At 40.0% G+C, this 20,156-nt stretch overlaps 3 protein-coding genes across 5 annotated transcripts in view; 2 read left to right on the forward strand and 1 right to left on the reverse strand.

The window, feature by feature from the left end:
* The window catches only part of rock1 (Rho-associated, coiled-coil containing protein kinase 1), a 28,265-nt gene extending 21,638 nt beyond the window's left edge, over window positions 1–6,627 (forward strand). The window contains exons 24-33 of one of the 3 annotated variants that reach the window (XM_018676322.2): window positions 113–206; window positions 296–384; window positions 471–662; window positions 749–914; window positions 2,637–2,707; window positions 2,823–2,911; window positions 3,065–3,143; window positions 3,290–3,551; window positions 4,132–4,339; window positions 5,050–6,627. In XM_018676322.2, the coding sequence (XP_018531838.1) occupies window positions 113–206; window positions 296–384; window positions 471–662; window positions 749–914; window positions 2,637–2,707; window positions 2,823–2,911; window positions 3,065–3,143; window positions 3,290–3,551; window positions 4,132–4,339; window positions 5,050–5,053 (1,254 nt within the window). In that variant the 3' untranslated portion in view covers window positions 5,054–6,627. The other 2 variants (XM_018676321.2, XR_007813024.1) reach the window with 2 other exon arrangements.
* A 624-nt stretch (window positions 6,628–7,251) lies between these two features.
* On the forward strand, window positions 7,252–14,250 carry usp14 (ubiquitin specific peptidase 14 (tRNA-guanine transglycosylase)). Its single transcript, XM_018676325.2, has 16 exons — window positions 7,252–7,434; window positions 8,372–8,517; window positions 9,097–9,129; window positions 9,240–9,344; window positions 10,158–10,261; window positions 10,434–10,492; window positions 10,575–10,705; window positions 10,833–10,913; window positions 11,040–11,122; window positions 11,304–11,418; window positions 11,643–11,708; window positions 11,823–11,915; window positions 12,008–12,136; window positions 12,236–12,296; window positions 12,916–13,023; window positions 13,180–14,250. The coding sequence occupies exons 1-16, from the start codon at window positions 7,419–7,421 to the stop codon at window positions 13,323–13,325; spliced, it is 1,476 nt and encodes a 491-aa protein (XP_018531841.1). The 5' UTR covers window positions 7,252–7,418; the 3' UTR covers window positions 13,326–14,250.
* Window positions 14,251–14,297: 47 nt separating this feature from the next.
* Window positions 14,298–19,513, reverse strand: thoc1 (THO complex 1). Its single transcript, XM_018676324.2, has 21 exons — window positions 19,373–19,513; window positions 19,067–19,140; window positions 18,891–18,951; window positions 18,713–18,782; window positions 18,088–18,206; window positions 17,944–17,992; window positions 17,736–17,831; window positions 17,506–17,588; window positions 17,340–17,413; window positions 17,136–17,244; window positions 16,883–17,017; window positions 16,615–16,715; window positions 16,427–16,493; window positions 16,261–16,311; window positions 16,083–16,153; window positions 15,824–15,919; window positions 15,645–15,710; window positions 15,418–15,501; window positions 15,171–15,318; window positions 14,978–15,062; window positions 14,298–14,738 (listed from the first exon to the last, which is right to left on the reverse strand). Exons 1-21 carry the CDS (start codon window positions 19,418–19,420, stop codon window positions 14,461–14,463), a joined length of 1,965 nt encoding a protein of 654 aa, XP_018531840.1. The 5' UTR covers window positions 19,421–19,513; the 3' UTR covers window positions 14,298–14,460.
* Window positions 19,514–20,156: the final 643 nt, after the last annotated feature.

The following is a 20,156-nucleotide window of genomic DNA, read 5'->3' on the forward strand; positions in this document are numbered from 1 at the left end:
GTGAAACCTAAATATCCCCCTCTACTGCTCTCTCAGTAAGATACCATATTAATCAGATTTGTTTGTCTCAACATTGAGTGGGAAGATTAGTAACTTTCATCTTTCTGTGCAGCTCGAGGAATCTAATAAAACTCTGACCAAAGATGTGGAGAACCTCAGCAAAGAGAAGGCAGATTTGAATGAGAAGCTTCGTACTCAGGAAGAAGGTACAATCCCTTTGTTGACCTTTGTATCCCCCTGCTATACTGTAATTAAATGATGCTGTTGCACAAGCTGACTGTCTTTCCCTTGACAGAGTATGTAGCTCAGAAGGAGGAGATTGCAAATACAATCAAGGCCAACTACGAGAAGGTCCTCAACACAGAGCGCACGCTGAAGACTCAGGTAAAGATGCATCCTTTTAGTCAGATGGTGAGGGCTGGTAATACGAGTGGAGAACAGTAGCTGATTAATCTACTTCAATCTGTCAGGCGGTGAACAAGCTGGCAGAGATCATGAACCGCAAGGACATGAAGCTGGACCAGAAGAAGAAGGGCAGCACTGCCGACCTGCGGAAGAAGGAGAAGGAGAACCGCAAGCTTCAGCTGGAGCTAAACCAGGAGAAAGAGAAGTTTAACCACATGGCCATCAAGTACCAGAAGGAGTTAAGCGAGATGCAGGCGGTAAGCTGTTACTCAGGATGCTAGAGGCTGGTATAATCAGGATTTTTCCTTGTTCTTAATCAAAATCAAAATTTCCCTACCAACAGCAACTGGCAGAAGAATGCACATATCGCAACGAGCTGCAGATGCAGCTGGACAGCAAGGAGAGTGACATCGAGCAGCTGCGGGAGAAACTGAACGACCTGCAGCAGCGCATGGATAACTCGAGCGTCACCAGTTTGCAGACAGATGAGACAGACAGCAACATCGCAGGTAAGGTCACCACAGGGGTTAATTGGACACTGCTGCTTCTGGTACTTAATAAAGGAACACAAGTCTCAAATACAGGTTACAAAAAATATTGGAAATGAAGTTTAGTAGTATCTGCATAGTTAAAAAACACACACCTTGTGTTTTCTTCTAATAAGGCACTGCGTGTTCCACTTATGAAGTTTCTAATGTTACAGATCTTGATTTACTGTGTCTTGGTTAATGCAGGATATATGTGGTTGTCTGGATTTTTTTTTAAAACATCTTACTAACAAAAAGGACATAACACGTTGAGAAATGCTACTGTCAGTTAAATGTTACTGTTAGTTTTGTCACTTTATTTGCAGTGTTTAATATATGCTTTTAGGGAGTTAAAAAATTGATTTACTGTCTATAAATGTATTGCGTACATTTAGAAATAGTAGCAGGTGCTTATTGAACAGACTGTTCAACAGGTGCTTGTGGGTTTAGGTTTGGTACATTTAGGTTGAAAGCTGAGACAGAGTTATGAAAGTCAAGCGACTGGTTACCAGTTGATAAATGAAAGTAAACTCATCTTTTTCCCATACAAGATCTAACTTGAATACCAATGTACATTGTCCTGTGTCTGTGGTTAAACCATTCTCTCTTTATTTCCCTCATGTCCAGTTGGTTCTCCTTGCTCTTCTTATCTTTGTAACTTCTATTCCTTTCCCTCTGTGAGTAACTGAGTGGACGAGCCCTTTTTGCCTGGCCTGTGCTGCAGCTGTTGTGTGTTTTGTCTTTTCTTCTGATTTTCTTGAGCGTTTTTTTGCCAGAGGTGACACAGCCATCTCTGATAGGGGAGAGTTCATCAAACACTTTTGAAAGAAGCCTGATAGAGTGGGGAAGTAAACAGCGTGGCAAACAAAATGTATTGACTAACGTTAATGGGGTGTTAAATGACGACGCTGGCAGCGAATTTGCTTACAAGGTCAGCCCTAACAGTACAACCACCACATCAGAGGTTACTGACTACACCCTGTGTGAGGTTTGCCGCGTCACTCTCAGCACCTTTCAAAATGTGTCTTGAAACTGAAAAAGCTGTTTTTAATGGCACTCTGTGCTTCAAACACTTAACACTCTTAGTTTCTAATTTTGTTTTTGTCTTTTTGTCGGCATGTTCACCCAGATGTACTGCTCGTTTTGGACACAAAGACCTCCCTCACAGTGTCACGTTAGCAGACAAGCCCCTCTTAGTTCACTGTTCCTGTTTAGCTTGTGTTGTTTCAGCTGCATGCACTTGAAGTTATAATTTTAACACCAAATAACTTAAATATGGAATATGTTTGTTTTTATTAAAGGAGTGAGTGATCAAGCTACTTGGAAGGATGTAATCGCTAATTCCTGCTGCAAAACTATTATTATGGAGCTTTTAACATGATTTGAAATGATAAAATCTTCCATGCTCTGTTAACATGCTGTAAGAAGCACTTACCTATGTCTAATATTTTCCTCCTGCATGGGGAGTGTGTAAGTAGCAGCATGGAATATCTAAACTTGTCCCTTGTCACCTACTCCAGCGCAGTTACCATAATGCTGGCGGAGCTCCTCATGGGGTTCAACTGGTGTTATTTACCAAACAGTTCTGACTTTTATGACTTGACTTTTGTTTTGTTTTTTTCCCCTAGTTGAGTTTGGATTTAATCACTGTATGGCTAGTGCCTTTAAATACACTGTATTGATTTGTAACTTTTTCACATGCAGAATCCAGATTGGAGGGTTGGCTGTCCATTCCTAATCGTGCTAATATCAAGCGATACGGATGGAAGAAGCAGGTATGTTTATTTCCTGGCATTTCCTCTCTTAGCCAGTGTTGTGTTAAACTTTGTTATGCTGCCAACTTTTTAAACAATATCATCCTTCCTTTCATTGTCTTTGTAATATTTGTAGTATGTGGTGGTGAGCAGTAAGAAGATTCTGTTCTACAACGATGAGCAGGATAAGGAACAGTCCAACCCGTCAATGGTACTAGATATCGAGTAAGTGTTTTTTGTTCCCGTTGTTTGCTCCTTTTGACAATAAAATGCAGACTACACGAACACAACTTATCTACAGAGGAGGTGGAGCAGGGGGTGCGCTTACTAGTCAGTAGTGCTGATATGTAATTGCTAATTTTGTGTCTTCTTTTGCAGCAAACTATTTCATGTGAGACCAGTCACTCAAGGAGACGTGTACCGGGCTGAGACAGAAGAGATTCCAAGGATATTCCAGGTTGGAGACTCTTTCCTGTCCTCTAGATTTTTGAAGTCTGACCACGTGTCCTCCTCTGCACTTCCCTCTGATGTCAAAATGTCAGATTCTCCGAGAAGTTATGCTTAGCCTCAGAAATGCGCTCCTTTTTCTCTGTCTGCGTTCAGATTCTTTATGCCAACGAGGGGGAGTGCAGGAAGGAGGCGGACATGGAGACGGTCCCTCAGGGCGACAAGACCAACTGTCTCCCACACAAAGGCCACGAGTTCATCCCCACGCTATATCACTTCCCTTCCAACTGCGAGGCCTGTGCCAAGCCTCTGTGGCACGTCTTCAAGCCGCCTCCGGCCCTTGAGTGTCGCCGCTGCCACGTCAAGTGCCACAAGGACCACCTCGACAAAAAGGAGGACGTTATTGCTCCTTGCAAAGGTAACCTGCCAACTGTCTAAGCTGTGATATTGGACATACATAGTTTTACTCTTAGAGCTTTTATATGTTATACATATGATTATTTTCTGTTTATAGCTGATGGGCTGTAAACTATATATATTTCCAGTTGATGTTGAAGCCCTGATCTAGACATGACTTTATAAGCATTGGGGAGATTCACAGTGACCTTTAAGGAGTTTGAGTCACACAGATTATTTATTTGCAATTTTACCATGAAATACGAGTCTAAGGAATGGTGGATAAACTGATCAGCTGATAATTAATCTGCATTAATCTTGATAAGAGATAATTAATTTCAGTCATAGTTTGTTGGTTTTCCTCATCTGCAATAGTAAACCAAATCCTCCTGGGTTTAGAGTAATGGTTGGACAAAGCAAGCCATTGAAATATATTAGTCAGGCTTCGTAAAACTGACAGGCATTTTTCACTGCTTTCTCATATCTTATAGACCAAACAAATAATCAGCTCATCAAGAAGATGCCTTAGATCCAGGGTACCTCAGTGTCATACTTGTCAGAGGTGTTTCTTGATAAACCTCATCTTATGCCGTCCCCTACAGTAAATTACGATGTGACCTCTGCCCGGGACATGCTCCTGCTGGCCCTGACCCAAGATGAGCAGAAGAAATGGATCGGTCACCTGGGAAAGAAGATTCCCAAGACCCCACCATCTACATTCTCAAGAGCCTCTCCTCGTTCTATGTCCACTCGCTCTGGACCAAACCAGTCCTTCCGCAGGAACCCTAAAAGCAATACAGGAAAACTGAGGTAACTTGACAATTTGTATTCTTTTTACTCTGGTTGTGCATAATTTTTTTTTTCACTTGCGTTCAGATAGCTACAGCTAACTACATGGCCAACAATAAGGCACTGTAATATTGTTTTAGGCAGTGAGTGAGGGTGTGCTGCAGTCAGAAGTCTTATTTTATCCCATCTGGTGGGCTGAAATGTGGTCTAGTCAGTCACATGACCTGCTGTTTGTCTCCTGTGTTGTAGCAGAGCGCAGTCCAGCCTCCAAGCAGCAGACACAACATCCAGCACTTGTTGACAGGAACTTCTTCAGAAAGTGTTGATGTTATTATTATTATTTTTTTTTTTAGACTTTTTGTCTACAGCTTCAAACTTGTCTATTTATTAATTGTGTTACTGGGTGTTTCTAACACGAGACACTTCCTGGTTGGTTGGTTGACTCCTGGGCTCTTTCCAGTTGACACTTGGGATTCTCATTTTTTTCTAATTGGCACTAATGTGTTGTTGGGTTCAGTAACTAACTTGTAGACTTACTACATGATTCTCATTACAATGGTCCACATTAAGGATTTTGACAGTACCTGTCAAACACGATGCAAAGGTGTTAACGGTGTTGCAGTGTCTGTAAGCAAGCTTTCCTGTTGTATGTTGACTTAAATTGGGTTACTAACCAAGCTTAAAATATTATCTTTCTTTTACTGGACACCTGTCTCTATTCTTTCTTTCAGCTAACCATCTGAACCGTTCCTCATCCTCAAAAACGGAGAAACCTGTATTGCATAGAAAATTCATTAAAAAGAAAAAAATATATCAATAAATAAGCAGCGCTGGAAATTGTAACACGTCAGACACAAGGCATCATGGACATTAAGAGGCCTGATACCCTCCTCCCCTCCATCTCCGCTGCCTTTCTTCAAGAGAAAAACCATCATCCAACTCAACAAACTTGCAGCTCTCCATTTCTACCAGAAGATGGCACACTTGTCTCAAACTAAACATGGACAATGCAGCGATAATAGAGGGACTTATGTCATGGAGCCATTCTGTGTTTCATATTATACAACAGTTCTGATGGAAACGGGAAGGTATAAGGGGGTTTTGCTGGGACTCCTGCAAGTATGTGTTTGGTTTAAGGTACTGTCATACAGGTATTTCAGATCTGCAGTGAGTGGTTGTGTCTCAGGGGTGGAAAATAAATATGTGTTCTGTAATTTTTTCCCCACCTGACAGATACTCAAGCTTAAATGCAAGCATAGTTCTGTTTCCAGCTACAAAAAAAAAGAAAAAAAAAAAAAAAGAAAGACTGATGCCTTCATCTAATGTCTCTGACCTTTTTGCCTTTATTCTTATCACTCTGCAAGTCACTTATCAGGTTTGGGACAGAGTATTGGGACATGAGTATTAGATGTATTGAGTGAGGAGCATGCAAGATCATCATTTAAATCTATGCATTATTTTTATTATTATAATTATTTTTATTGCTCCAAGCCATAAGGAATATTCCATTGTAATGGCATATAGGAGTCCTAAAACTTAATTGATTTTTTTTTTTCTTTTTTGTTTATTTGGTACATTGTAATATTTTTTTTCTTGTATTGTTTTTTTTTTTTTGTAATGTATTGCCTTACATTGATTCATAGATAAATGGTTCAAAAGGAAAACATTAAGTTAACAAATGTAAAACTGCACTGTTTGAATTGTAAATTATTTGTAGAAGACTAAACAGGTGTAGCATTTGGCCCACCTAGTGCCTTAACGTTTGGATATTGATTTTACTGCCATATCTGTCTGTCTGTTTATTTTTTTTCCTCCAAAACAAGACAAATCTTAACTCTTCCATCATTTTTTAAGAAATCACCACACATTTGTGGTTTTATCAGAACTTACTTTTTCTGGTTTGAGTATATAAAATATATATATTAGATTACCTCTCTATGGACACATTGCAATAGAGTTAGCGTGTCAAAAACAAAGTCCCCAGACTCCGTTCATATCACATGACAAATTTTGGGATGGTGTACTTAAAGCGAGCCTACCTGTGTCGATGATTGTCCTTGTTAACAATTACAGGTTGTGTGTCTAACGCGGTAATGTCCCGTTAATGCAGACCCCCCCAACAGTGTATATAATAAGAGAGACATAAGGATTATGGAATACCTCCGCAATCTTTTCATTTGTAACTTTTTGTTCAGTTAAAAAAAAAAGCACTGGAACTATGATCTACTCTTGTCTTGGATAATTTGCATGGTTAATTGCATTGGAGTCCGCACTGATGGATATGTCAATAAACATATCTTTATCATTCATTGTATGCTAGTTTTCACTGCCAATACCCAATGTTGGTTCTATATTTTTACTATCAGGCTATACATGGAACCATCCCAAAACTAGACTGCTAATGAGGCCAAATGGGAAAGCTCCAGACTTAGTGTGTGCCAACTTTGCATTATTATGAGAACTGGGAATATGTTGTGCATAAGCACAATATCTGACTTAAAGGCCTTAGGGTGGGTTCTGTTTTATTTTCTCCTCTTAAAGCCATGTCTGAAAAGAGGTTCTGTTTGCCTCTTTTAAGACCTTTTATTATTTCAGTTTTGTGCTTACACAGCATATTCTAAATGAGTTAGTGTATAATCAGATCATACAGTAAATGCTGGTCCAGGTAGTATTTCAGCATGGAAAAACTATACACACTTCCTGGGGCTCATTATCTTATTATTTTTCATCCAGCAGGTGAATCCATCTATGGTGCGTCAATTACAGAACACACATTTTTTTATGTTACCTGCTCGGAGTGCTGTGGACTGGTTAAGCCTCAGAAACAACAACCCTGACTCTCGTGAACACCGTAATAAATATCTTTAAATTATCCGTTCAAAAAGAATCTGGGTGTGTTTAGTCTGAGTGCGCGGAGTGCGCTGCATGCGGCAGGGTGGTTAGCAGATGTCAGAGCACATCGATAAGTTCCCAGCGTGTTGTTGCAGCGTCATTCTGTTTGAATGAAGTTCAGACTGAGAACTAGCCAACTCTTCATTCGCGCCCCGGTGGATTGAAACAGGAAAAAATAAAGAGTTGAGGAAGTGAAAGCTTGCCAAATATGCCGGTGTTTACAGGTATGTTATCATTTTAACACAGCACATTCATTGCCACGGAAAAAGAGAATAAAAACACCAATCCTTACACGTGTTTTAGTGCAGCAGCGTAAATTGCATTAGCTTGTTAGCTTAGCTAGCTTTAGCATGATCTGCAGTTAGCATGCTAATGGTAGCAGGCAGTCTGTCAGCCTTATTAGGCCACTGGTTGAGTTTTTCCTTAAAACAATATTTTGACGTAGGGGAGCATAGAAATTTGTTACCTGGCACTAACCGTGTTGCTGTTTGTTTGCGGTGTTAAGAGGATTTGCTAGGTGAAGCCGGCTATGCTAACTGCCATCTGACAAAACATAAAACAGCTAGCTAACTGTCAGCTAGCCATGTTAGCTATGTAACAGTTAGAAAGCTACGGCGGTTTAAGTGGTTATTTAAGGTCTTTGTTTCATAGCACAGCGCAGCGACTTTATCTTGTTTTCCTGTGATTTTAAGACATTTGCATGTTAAACTTTGCACCCGTATGAAAATAACTGAATCACGCCTTTTCTAGCTCAAGTAGCATTGCTAACAAAGCTAGCCAAATCATGAGTGTACAGTTTATAAGCTTTACCCTGCAGTTGCGGCTTGTTGGAGATCAACAATGCATGTAAAACATGAGTTTTCCGTTTACAAATGACAGTCACCTTATATAGGCGTTATATATATCTTGTAATGGCTAATTAGCCGCTGTATCGCATTAAATTGGGAGCCAAGGGCTATTTATTTGTTAGCTTTCACGTTGTGCTTTTAGCCCGGTAGTGAGTTGGACAAATCCGCTAGCTGCACGATTCCTTGAAGCACTTCACTTCATCTAGATGCTGTGTCATACATGGCAGCAGTTTGACAAAGTTATGGTCTTTCCCAACACTTTCCCATGGAGACTAACATATGGGCATGTGCTATTCCACTGTGTCCGTTTCAGTAAATGTCAAATGGGGCAAAGAGAAGTTTGATGCAGTAGAGCTGAACACGGAGGAACCACCCATGGTGTTCAAGGCTCAGCTCTTTGCACTGACAGGAGTTCAGCCAGACAGACAGAAGGTCATGGTGAAGGGAGGCACTCTGAAGGTAAACAATAATCAAGACCCCGGTTCTGAAGTGGGAAGGAGGAAAAATACTGTGTTACAGCTTTTCTTTTATCAAAAGAGAAGGCAATTACACATTTTCTTGCTGTCAACAGATCCCATGAATAGATCAAAACAAACAATTTTGCCATTAATTATCTGATCCTACCAAACGTAAAGCTTGATAACACATTATAGAATCCCATTGTTGTAGAAGAACTGTTAAAAAAAATTATTGGCCGCACCATAGCATGTATTGACATGTTCCTTTATCATGGCAAACATGGGCACTGTAGTTTCATTTGAGCTGATCCTTCATAGACCATCCTGCTTTCATAAATATTCACTAATGCATCAAATGTGTATTAATCCACAGCTTAAAATAGTCCCCAACAAATACAGTAGCGTTTATTACAAAGTGCAGTGCTCAGCTGGTTTAGGAAAAAATTGACTTCATGATAGGGGAAGTAGGATAGTACTGAGAGATGTATTAACACATTTGTGGGATTTGTTGACAGTAAGCGAAATAAAGAGTCCTGTATCAGTTCCTTAGGAGCTAATTTGTGTCTTGTCTCTACCCTAGGATGACGAGTGGGGAAACATTAAACTGAAAAATGTGAGTATTTATACTTTGATAGGAAGCATATACTGTAACAAGCAGTTCCTACTACAACATTTAAAAAAAATATATATTATTACATTTTAGTGTATTTCTCTTTTTTGTAGGGAATGACTCTGCTGATGATGGGCTCAGCAGATGCCCTGCCGGAGGAGCCTGCTGTCCGGCCTATGTTTGTAGAGGACATGACTGAGGAGCAGCTGGCCTCAGCGGTGAGTAAGCCTGAAAATTACCAGTACGCCTAAAACAAATATGTTGATTGTTGCTTTCCGAGCTGACGTGTGATGTTTACCAAGTAGAGAATATAATAAACTAAAAACAAAATACACAGTACATACCCTCTTGAGTGCACCTGTTCCTGAAAATAACTTAAGCATTTTTGTGATTCAGAGAGAAATCTAGTCATTCAAAGCAAGGTGTTTTCTCATCGTAATGAATTTATTCCATTGTTTACAGAATATTTTTACTGAGGAGACAAACACAAAGTGCAGTATGAATTACAAACTGCTTTGTCACCCCATACTGTGCTGCTGTTTGGTCTGCAGTCTTATCTCAGTTAGGAAATTATCAGTTCCTCACAGCAGTGTCATCATGTTTTAAAGGGAAAGAGAGTGGCTGATTTGATTGCCTGTAACGATGCCAGCATCTAGAGCTCTTCATTGAAATCTGCACAAATTTAATCATTTTATGTGTTCGCAAATTGTCAGAGCAGAGTGACTCACTGTAGCTACATGGCACTAATCACACCCACACTAATGGAAACTCTTAGATACTTGAATTAAACCTGTTAATTAAGGATACATTTAAAAAAAATTGAACGGAACTTTTTATTTGATTAAAACATGTGGAAAGGAAAAAAAGGTATTGGCAGGTTTTTCCAATGGTTTTTACATAAACAATGAAGATTGATCAGTGACAAAAAAAGAAAGAAATGTGTTTGTTTGTTTTTTAAGTATATTTATTTCTGTCTGAATTTTATCTTGCTAACTGCAGAGGATCTTATCCAACACTCTTGCTATTTTCAGATGGAGCTGCCCTGTGGGCTGACAAACCTGGGTAACACCTGTTACATGAACGCCACAGTGCAGTGTTTGCGCTCTGTGCCAGAGCTCAAAACTGCCCTTAGAAGGTGGGTTTTTCTGCTATTTTTGGATCTCCGCAACATATTCAGAAGCTTGAGTTGCTTAAGTAAGCTACAACGATGAAATGCATTGATTTAAATTTGCTTTTTTGTCCTGCTTTTTGTTGTTGTTGTTTTTTATACTTTCCATCCTGCTGAAATTATCTGTCTCCCTCTGCAGGTATACAGGTGCTCTGCGATCTTCAGGGGCAAACGCACCATCGCAATATATCACAGCAGGTATGAGGTGTAGTGTATTGTTAACCACAGGTATATGTTAATATATTTAAATTTACTATTACATATATATTTGTATCCTCAGCCCTTCGTGACTTATATGAGACCATGGACAAGACCTCGTCCAGCCTCCCACCCATTATTTTGCTGCAGTTCCTTCACATGGCCTTTCCACAGTTTGCTGAGAAGGGGGACCAGGGACAGTACCTGCAGCAGGTGAGAATCTCCACTTATTACTGTCTCTGAAATTAATGTAATCATGTCATATGTCTTTCAGTTAGGTTCTTATAATAGCACAAAGCACATGGTCTCACTTCTTGGCATCGTTTTTTTGTTCTTTCAGGATGCGAACGAGTGCTGGCTGCAGATGATGAGAGTGCTTCAGCAGAAATTGGAGCCACTAGAGCCAGAGACTCCCATGGAGGTGAACTCTATTTTGTATTTCTATTTACCTTGTGTTTTTATAATTAAATGATATGGAACAATGCCTGCATCATTGAGAACTGGAGGACAAATAACATGTAAAATGTTGCTTTTTTCCAATCGTCAGACTGAGTCTGAGAGCGGAGCTGCTTCTGCCTCTGCGAAGAAGAACTTCATCGACCAGTATTTTGGTGTAGAATTTGAAACTTCGTATCCTTGCGGTGTGCTTTTGTTGATAGCACCTTTTTACCATGTTATTTCTTGGTTCAGTGTGGTTTGACCCTAAAAATCGGAGTCATAAACAGCAGTGTGAAATGACGTAAGACCCAGTGAAGGTCTCTGAGCAGCGTGGCATCACTTTGCCAGACTTTTTCTTAACTCTTTTGTTCAGCATGAAATGCACAGAGTCTGAGGAGGAGGAGCCAATCAAGGGCAAGGAAAGCCAGCTCCAACTCAGCTGCTTCATTAACCAAGAGGTGAAATACCTTGCAACAGGACTAAGGCTGGTATGTATCAGAAAAACTTTACTTTCTTCAGGAATGTATTTGAGTGAAGTATTTTTGAAGGTGTCATGCACTTTGGGAATCTTGGATGTTTCGTGTCTGTCCAGGTCTAGTCCATATGAAACAAATGAACACAATATAATGTGTAATATGTCCAACTGGCATATGGTTAGTTTGTCTCCAGAGTAATGAGGATCTAATCACATCTGCCTGTTTGATCTCTGCAGAGACTGCAGGAAGAGATAACAAAAATGTCTCCATCCTTGGAAAGAAACGCCTTGTATATAAAATCTGTAAGTTTTTCTTTCCCGGTAATTTCCTTTGGATATTTGAAAGTTATGATCTCGTCTAGCGCTGTACTTGCAAACTCAAGTTTGAAATTTATCTACCCCCTCCTCCCCCTTTAGTCAAAACTGAGCCGTCTCCCTGCCTACTTGACTGTTCAGATGGTCCGATTTTACTATAAAGAGAAGGAGTCTGTCAATGCAAAAGTCCTTAAGGTTTGTCTCGAGTCGATAAAATCTCTTGTAACAGAGGTCATTGTTATTGACAGTTTTACACTGGAACAATAGTGTATTGTCTCTTTTTGAAGGACGTCAAGTTCCCACTCATGCTGGATGTCTATGAGCTGTGCACCGCAGAGATCCAGGAGAAAATGCTGCCAATCAGGTCAAAGTTTAAGGAGGTTGAGGACAAGAAGCTAGAGAAACAGCAGCAAAAGGTAAGGCCTATGTTTTATTTTTGTACTTAACCTAACCCTTAACCTAACAGTGTAACAAATGTTGATGATTTTTTATTTTTATTTTATCTTTTGTATCAGTTGTTGAAGAAGCCAGATGCAGCGAAAGAGGTGAAATATGAGCCTTTCTCATTCCCTGACGGTACGTTGAGACATGACACTGACACAGTGTATACTTTTTAAAGGGACATTACACCATAAAGACACTTAAATGCTGTAAAAAATGTTTTTGTCATTACTTGATTCCAGAAGTTAAGAAAATTTCACCAGAACAATAAAAATCCTTTAATGTATGAATATTGTGGAAATACATCACCATTTTTATGCATAATTTTGTGTTCAACTGTGAATCATCGACACCAGGTTTTAGTGTCCAGTGTTTTAGTGTGTCGTTCTCCAGAAGCAGAGAGAACTTTAATTTAGGTTTTTACATTTTCCACCAGTATTTAATATTTATCCATAAATCTATTTACAAAAGGCAGATGGCCCTTTTCTTTTACTGCCAAAACTATTTTTTGTTGGACCTACACTTTACAAAGGTTATAGTTAAATGTCAGAGTCTTGAGTTTTTTTAGTCTCTGTAGTATATCACTGTCACAAAGTTTAGTGCCTCAATACCAAGCACTCTACTTGGATATCTTGCACTGTAGTAGTATTTGAGGTTGGATTTTCCTTGCAAGTCTTCAGTCAGTTATGAGCCAAAGTTGAAATAATTGTAACACACTGCTGATTTTTTTTTTTTTTTTTTTTTGTCTTTGCAGATGTTGGTTCCAACAACAGCGGTTACTACGACCTGCAGGCTGTGTTGACACACCAAGGCCGCAGTAGCTCATCGGGTCATTATGTGGGATGGGTCAAAAGGAAAGAAGGTAACCCACAGATGTTTAATACAGCAGCATATTCAGTACGTTTGTGTCGTGACTGCAGTCACATATCATAAACACACAGGAACATAATCCTTAGTGTACCCAGGTGCTCAGGAACTTACTGTTTCCTCTTTGTACTTTGGTCTCACCCGCTGATAGATGAGTGGGTCAAGTTTGATGATGACAAGGTGAGTCTGGTGTCTCCAGAGGATATCCTGCGACTGTCTGGTGGCGGAGACTGGCATATAGCATATGTTCTACTGTACGGCCCTCGGCGGCTGGAAATACTTGAAGAGGAACAGTAGCTATGGAAGATTTCCTAGAAGACAAAGACAACATCCAACACACATACAAATTGCCATTTCCAAGCACTGTCTGCATAGATGTGCAATAAAACTGGTGTCTTTAAAGATTTGATGACCTTAATTTTTTTTGTTTTGTTTTTTGTAACCAACACAGATGCTTGTAAAACAAATTCTGTCAAACGGTGTTAAATATTCAACCATAGTGGGCTTTGAAAATGGAGATTGATGAGAGGAGATCTCTGGACTGGATCCTTGAAAGAGGTTTTTAAGTCTAGCTCTGCAGTTTCATTAAATGTTTTATACACATTGTATATTTTTTAAAGCCTTTGATAAGGTGCTCATATCATAAAAGCAAAATATTCTCTTTAGTCATTTAATCAACTTGTACAAAAATGCCTAGCCAAGCTGTTGTTCTTGACATTCTGGCTTGTATCTTCTCAGATGTATTATGGAGATTTTCACTCAACACTGTAAAGACTTGCCCTTGTTCACCTGTTGGCCCTCTGGGAAATCTGGGTTCAATCTAAGGTCTTTTCTTAAGTGCTTGGCTTGCATCATCTCCTGGAATTGTTCTCGGATGTAGTGACAGATGAGCTTAATTCTGCCAAAATTTCACTAATGCTCTTTTGGGGGGGAAGTGTGTTGGGAACCTGGTGCAGAACAGGTTGTCCTTGTGGTGAACTGTGCGCAGTTAAATAAAGGCTTGAGATTCAACCACGATGGTTTACTCGACGAGCTTTGAACATTCTTGCTGACACCGACATCTACGAGTATACCCTTAAAATGCTATGCTTGACTTTTGTTTTTCTGTGCAGGTCTCCTGCTCACCCTGCCACAATGTGTAAGACCTAACCATCAACACTCTGTAATAAGTTATTGACTGATTGCTTTTCATAGGTGGTGAAAATAAACTGTTATACCAAAATGTGAGATTCATTTCTGTGAGAATGTGATAATGAATGATCTAATAAATGTTTTATTAGAAAAAACATTTATTGGATTTTCTACAGTGAAAAAACAGGGTTTTCAACTTGAACTACATACAAAAATTTTAGTCTCCAATTGTTTTTGGTATGAAAAAGAATGCTGCAACAATGTAATGGAGGTACTGATTTAAAGCAACAAATAATCTATTTTAAGCCTCACTGAGGTTGTCTGCAATCTGGGAGAATCCTGCAGCATTAAGAGCTGTGACCAGGTTCTCCACGGTGGCTTGTGTTCCCTCTCTGTCCTGCCAGGCTACAAGCAGCAGTTTGGCCTGCATGTCAACATCTTCGCTATCTGTTTCAATCTCCCGCAACTCTGCCGCCTTCATCTCCAAATGAGAAGCCAGCATCTTCCACTGAGCGCCCAGTTTGGCTGCTATGTCGTCCATCTGCTGGTTTGTCACCAGCTTGCTCTGTATGCTTGGACCTGGAACAAAGACACAATAGGGATGATAAAAATAGACGCTTGGAAAAGAAAGGATATGTGGTGGATGAGGTGACTTAATTATCATGACTAAGACCTAAAAAATACAGAGGTTTGTTTGTTGTTGTTGTTGTGAGAACACAAACAAGAAAGAAAATAAAGCAGGTGGGTATTCCACCACAGACAGACATGAAAGCACAAAAGAAAAACCAACATCGAAAGGAGTGACAGGTCATACTCACTGTCATTGCTGTCCTTGAGAAGATTGTCTCCATTATCGTCGTCATCCTCTTCCCCTGTCTTGATCTCTTCAGAGGGGATGTCCTTCTGCATGTCAGGAATGAAAAATCATGGTATTAGTGTCAGCAAACAGTTAGTGTGAGCATCATTATGTGTTTTTAATAATGATGAATTAAAAAAGTAAAAAATCCTCACCGGCAGTTCTTTGGCCAGTTTGCTGACCATGCTGTCTAGGTAGTCTGCCAGGCTCTTGAACTTCTGGTTAGTTGGTTGAAAGAAGTGTGGACTTCTCCTGGACAGCAGCCTCAGAGCACGCCAGCCGTAGTTTGGGTTCCGTACAACCCTGCACAGATTTACAGGAAGACACAAAACAGATACTTGTGAAGAAACTGGGAATGAAGCCCCTAAGGTACTGGCAAGACATGTGACAGTGCAAACTTACTTGTACTCTTCCTCCACCATGTTAGCAGGATCCGCCTGCTCAATGGCTTCTGCAAAGAATTCATCCAGGGATGGCATGAACTCTCTGAAAGAAAAACATCAGATTTACAGTAAACAAAGCAAAATGACAAAATAAAACAAACACAAAAAAAGACCAAAACTGATATATACAATAGAGTGAGTGTGAATGTAAATGGGAAGTGCTACCTCGTTCTCTGAGCCACTGACCTGCTGTCTGACTTGCAGGCTTCCATGTTGTCCTGGTTCAGGTTCCACAGTCGAGTCAACTCATCACTAACAAAACAGAAGAGCTTAAATTATGGAAGTAAAACTGAGACTTAATATATATATAAAAAAACACACTTCTCTTCCTTTTGCACTACTCAGCCCTGTGTTAGATCACATACTTTCCCATGAAGATCTTGCGGTCTGGCCCTTTTCCAAGGAAGTCTTCTGGTGCTTGTCTTTTCCGTGTGGGTCTTTTGGGTTTGTCATCTACTGTCCTGTTAAAAAGGAAACAAGTCATTTTGGCACAGTCGCCCAAACCTCACACACGACATATTAAAACTGACTAAGCAGCATGTAAATCAGTGGTAAAATATAAAGAAACATGATTATAAAAAAGATTATCTGCCATAACTATGTTTTAACTTTACGTTGCTATACCTTTCTTTCACAAAACTCGGGCATCCCTCATTTTTCCAGGAATTCCAGTTCTCCTCTGTGTTGAGGATATGCTGTCAAACAAGAGACACATTCCCAGTGTCACTAGCGTACAGAGAACTAACAACAACCTTTACAGGATGTGGGTGTCAGTATTCAGTATTCCCAGTACTTGGCTTACCTCAACCATGGTGGCAAACTTGTCTCCATCAGGAGGGATCTCTCTCAAAAGCTACAAGAGAACAGTCACAGATTAATACAGGTTTCTGGACACCATTCTGGTAAAAAGGATGGATTACAGTAGCCTCTAGTATGTACGATCTATGTCAATGACATTTAAAACTGACCTGATAAACCAGTTTAGTTGTCTCCTCGATCCACGTAGTCTGGTCGTCATTCAGAACACAGCTGGAGCTGCACAAGCACAAGGACATAGAAAAAAATGAACCTGCAACAGCAACTTGTGTATGTTTTTTTTTTTTTCATGCAAAGGAAAGTTTGTTTACTGTCCTACAAGGTCAGAGGAATGCTTCACCTTTTGAACTTGACCTGACCCTTCAAGTACTGGAAGAGGATGAGGTACTGAAGTAGAATGTGCCGCCTGAAGTTGCTGTCGCTCAGCTGCAAATCCATCAGCTGAGGAGAGGAGAAAGAGAGTACTGAGTATGTGTTAAAAAATGACTACACCAGCTTATTGTTCACTAACTGGATTCATACGTCATCCAGCCCTCGAGCGGTGTCAAAGCTAGATAAAAATAACACAAACTGCAAATCATTCCCAGGGTTAAAAACTGTTATCTCACCTTCTCACTTGTGAGGAACTTGGCAAAGTAGACATGTTCTCCTCCAGATGCTCTCAGCTCCTCCAGTTTCCTCTTAGACGCCTGCATGTCGTCCAGCTTGTAGCTCTTGAATACTGCCAAGGTTTCATCTGAGAACTGACCAGGACAGGCAGGAATTCACATTAGCAGTGAGTTGTTATTTTGGTGTTTGTTGTGATCAATTGCAGAGCAGGGGAGGAAAAATTCTCTCTATCTTTGCAGTCAGGCGTATTACCTTAAGGAATGTCATCCAAGAGAATTTATCATAGCACTGCACAGGGTTTCTGAAGTAGTCCTGCAGCGTCCAGAACTTCCTGTACAAGTTGTAGTCGATCGGAATGGAACTGCAAACAGGGACAAGCCAACATGTCATTTAAATAAAGATTAAAAAACACACAAAAAACTTTATGGAACATTTTAGATAAAGACTTTAATTTACCATGGTGCAGGAGCATCATCCTCTCCCATTTCTCCTTCCTCCACCTCCATACCATCTTCCTTTTCTTCTGTGTGCTATGAACATGGAAACATAAAATACTATTAGACTGAAATTTTTTGATTGAATTCAAAATGTTCACAGCTGTTATCAGGTGTTGACACTTTACCTTCTGGCCAAGAGTGCTTTCTTGTTCATTTTTATTGAACACTGTTATATTGTCCAGATTAAACTGGCTCTGTAGATTGAGACCTGGAAAAACCATAACAGAACACACACATAAGAGAAGCTGAAAACATGGCTGCCAGACATAATTAACTATTAACGTAAACTGCATCTCTGAGGGATTGATGCCGTCTTATTTATTTGAAAACGACATACAGATATTGCTGCTCGTACCTGATTTCTCTGACAGAGGGAAGAGTCGTGCCAGGAAAAGCTGGATTCGCCCACAGAAAACTGTATTCTGAGATTTGGACAGCCTCCTCAAAAGATCTACACAGGTGGACAGATGAGTTACAAAGTAGCAGTTACAGTTATGACTTTTATACATATAGTCTTGTTCCTCAAAAAAAAAGAAGAAAAAAAAAGAGTGAAATGTGATTACCATTACACATCCTCAACAAGTAGTTCTTCCCGGCAGTGTAAAAGGAGTTCTAAGGAAAGGGAGAGAACACAGTGATCAAGTGATGTAGATTATGCTGGACAAATACTTAAACTGCCTTTTAATGAGAGGATGCAGCTCATTTACCGACTTCCAGGTGGACACATTCTCCTCAACGAAAGAGAAAATTTTGTCGCATTGGTCGAGAGGAAGACAGTCCAGCACATCTCCCAGCAGGAGGAAAGGAGTTGTAGCAGAGCAGATACCTGCATGGAGAGAGGGAAATGGGATGGCACAACATCCCACACAGCAAAAAATCTTCAGCTTTGAGCACAGTGAGAGACTTTGCTCCTAAGACTTAAGACACTTCCACACTAGCAATTCAGTCAGTTAGCTGAAAAATAAATGCTTTACAAGCACTCAATAAGCCACATGTCAGAACACATGCAGTATTGCAATGAAGAGATTTGCAGCTAGGCAAACATGAGTACTTTGATGAGAAAGACACCATGCACGGTGGTAAACAAGTATAAAAGCAAAGCAAAGGGGCTAGAAGTTTTTTGTGAGTGGCTTTTACCATCTCAGTTTTGATTTGGTGTAGGTCCCTGCACTTTCTTTAATGTAGGAGCATGACAAGTAGAGTATGTGTTATGCAGCAATGATCATTCTTTTTTTATGTCAGCCGCTTCAAGTCTTTATTGATGTGTATTGTTCCTGGATCTATCATGACCCCATCCGACACTTAAGTAAATGAACTGGTTGAGTGGCATACCCTCTGTAACGGAGCTAATACTCAGGTAGATGAGGGACAGGTAGTCATCACAGCTCGCCTTCTGCTCAATCTGCAGACAAAAACACTCATTTCAAGCTTTCGTGTTCAATAAGAAGTAAAGTTAATTTAATGAAGTTTACAGGACTAACTTGAAGTAAGCAGCCACTAATTTACTTACAATCTGATCACCAAGAACACCCCTCAAAGCCTGGTCAAGAGTGGATTTCTTTTCCGTCTCACTGTAACACAGGTGAAAAACAAGTGATGGCTACAGACGCGTGACTTAGTTACTACACTGAGCAATGAAGTGTAGTCAAATCTTGTTACCTCAGACGCTATCTAAACATGACTTACTTGCCGGGGATCTGGTTGAAGGCATTTATCAAAGGTTTGCTGGTTTTCGTAGTTAGGGCACATCTGGCAGAAGCCTGTAAGTGTGTGCGAGAGAAAAGGAAAACATTTAAGAGAGGAAAAAATGCATCTTAACAGACCGTTTACGGTTAGCTTAGCTAGCATTGCTACCTGCTACGACAACAGAACGAGAACAAGGATTAAGTTGCAGTAACGAGTCTGCATTCTAGCTATGATTTAAATGATGATAAATAGCATATAATAACAACTCGTGTTTTGATAAGGAAAGGCAATTCAGCTATTTCTCACCGTAAATTTGTCTTTAGCGTCGACAAAATTAAATAAGGACGGCGACATCTTTACACATTTGCAACCGGAACTGTCGCAAAACTCTTTCCGGTTTGTTCCGCTGTTGGGAGAGTTGCATTCAGGAACTCTCTGACCCAGTGTGGCTTATACTGGTCATAAAAATATAATAATGATATATCAATAAAAAGAAAAAAAAGAATTTATGAGGAAAATAATAATTCATTCTCTACTATATGAAATGCTATTCCCATTTTAGAGCACAGGATCAAATTGTTGCTGTGACCCTGGGAGTCAAAGCACAACATTTCATAAAACACAACATTTCGCAAAAGGTAGGGCGACATTTCTTGTTTGTGATTGGACAGAGTGCAGGTCAATAGTTTGTTTGCATATGACCTCAGTATAACACAGCTGAAAGCCCGGAAGTGATCAAATAATACACCCATGGCAGGCTCTTAAAATGTACAATGAGTTTGCACCCTCTGTGGTCTCTCAAATCAATCAGACCGCAGAACCAGGAAAAGCTTTTATTAATTACCAAAGGTTGCTGTTAGTAAGGAGAGAAATGCAAGAAATTGACTGAAAAATGTCATCAAAAATGGCATCCAAATTTTACCTGTGATTAACCACCTTGTTGAGGAGAGATTTTGCAGTAAGGACAAAATAGTTCACTCCACCCACCAACATACAGGCAACGACGCCAGTGATCAGATGAGAAAGCTGTTGATCTCTGCGCTGTAGAATATCTTTGCAGCAACAAAGTAGGGTTTATACACTGTAGTAA

The sequence above is a fragment of the Lates calcarifer genome, linkage group LG4 (assembly GCF_001640805.2).
Source record: "Lates calcarifer isolate ASB-BC8 linkage group LG4, TLL_Latcal_v3, whole genome shotgun sequence".
NCBI lineage: Eukaryota > Metazoa > Chordata > Actinopteri > Centropomidae > Lates > Lates calcarifer.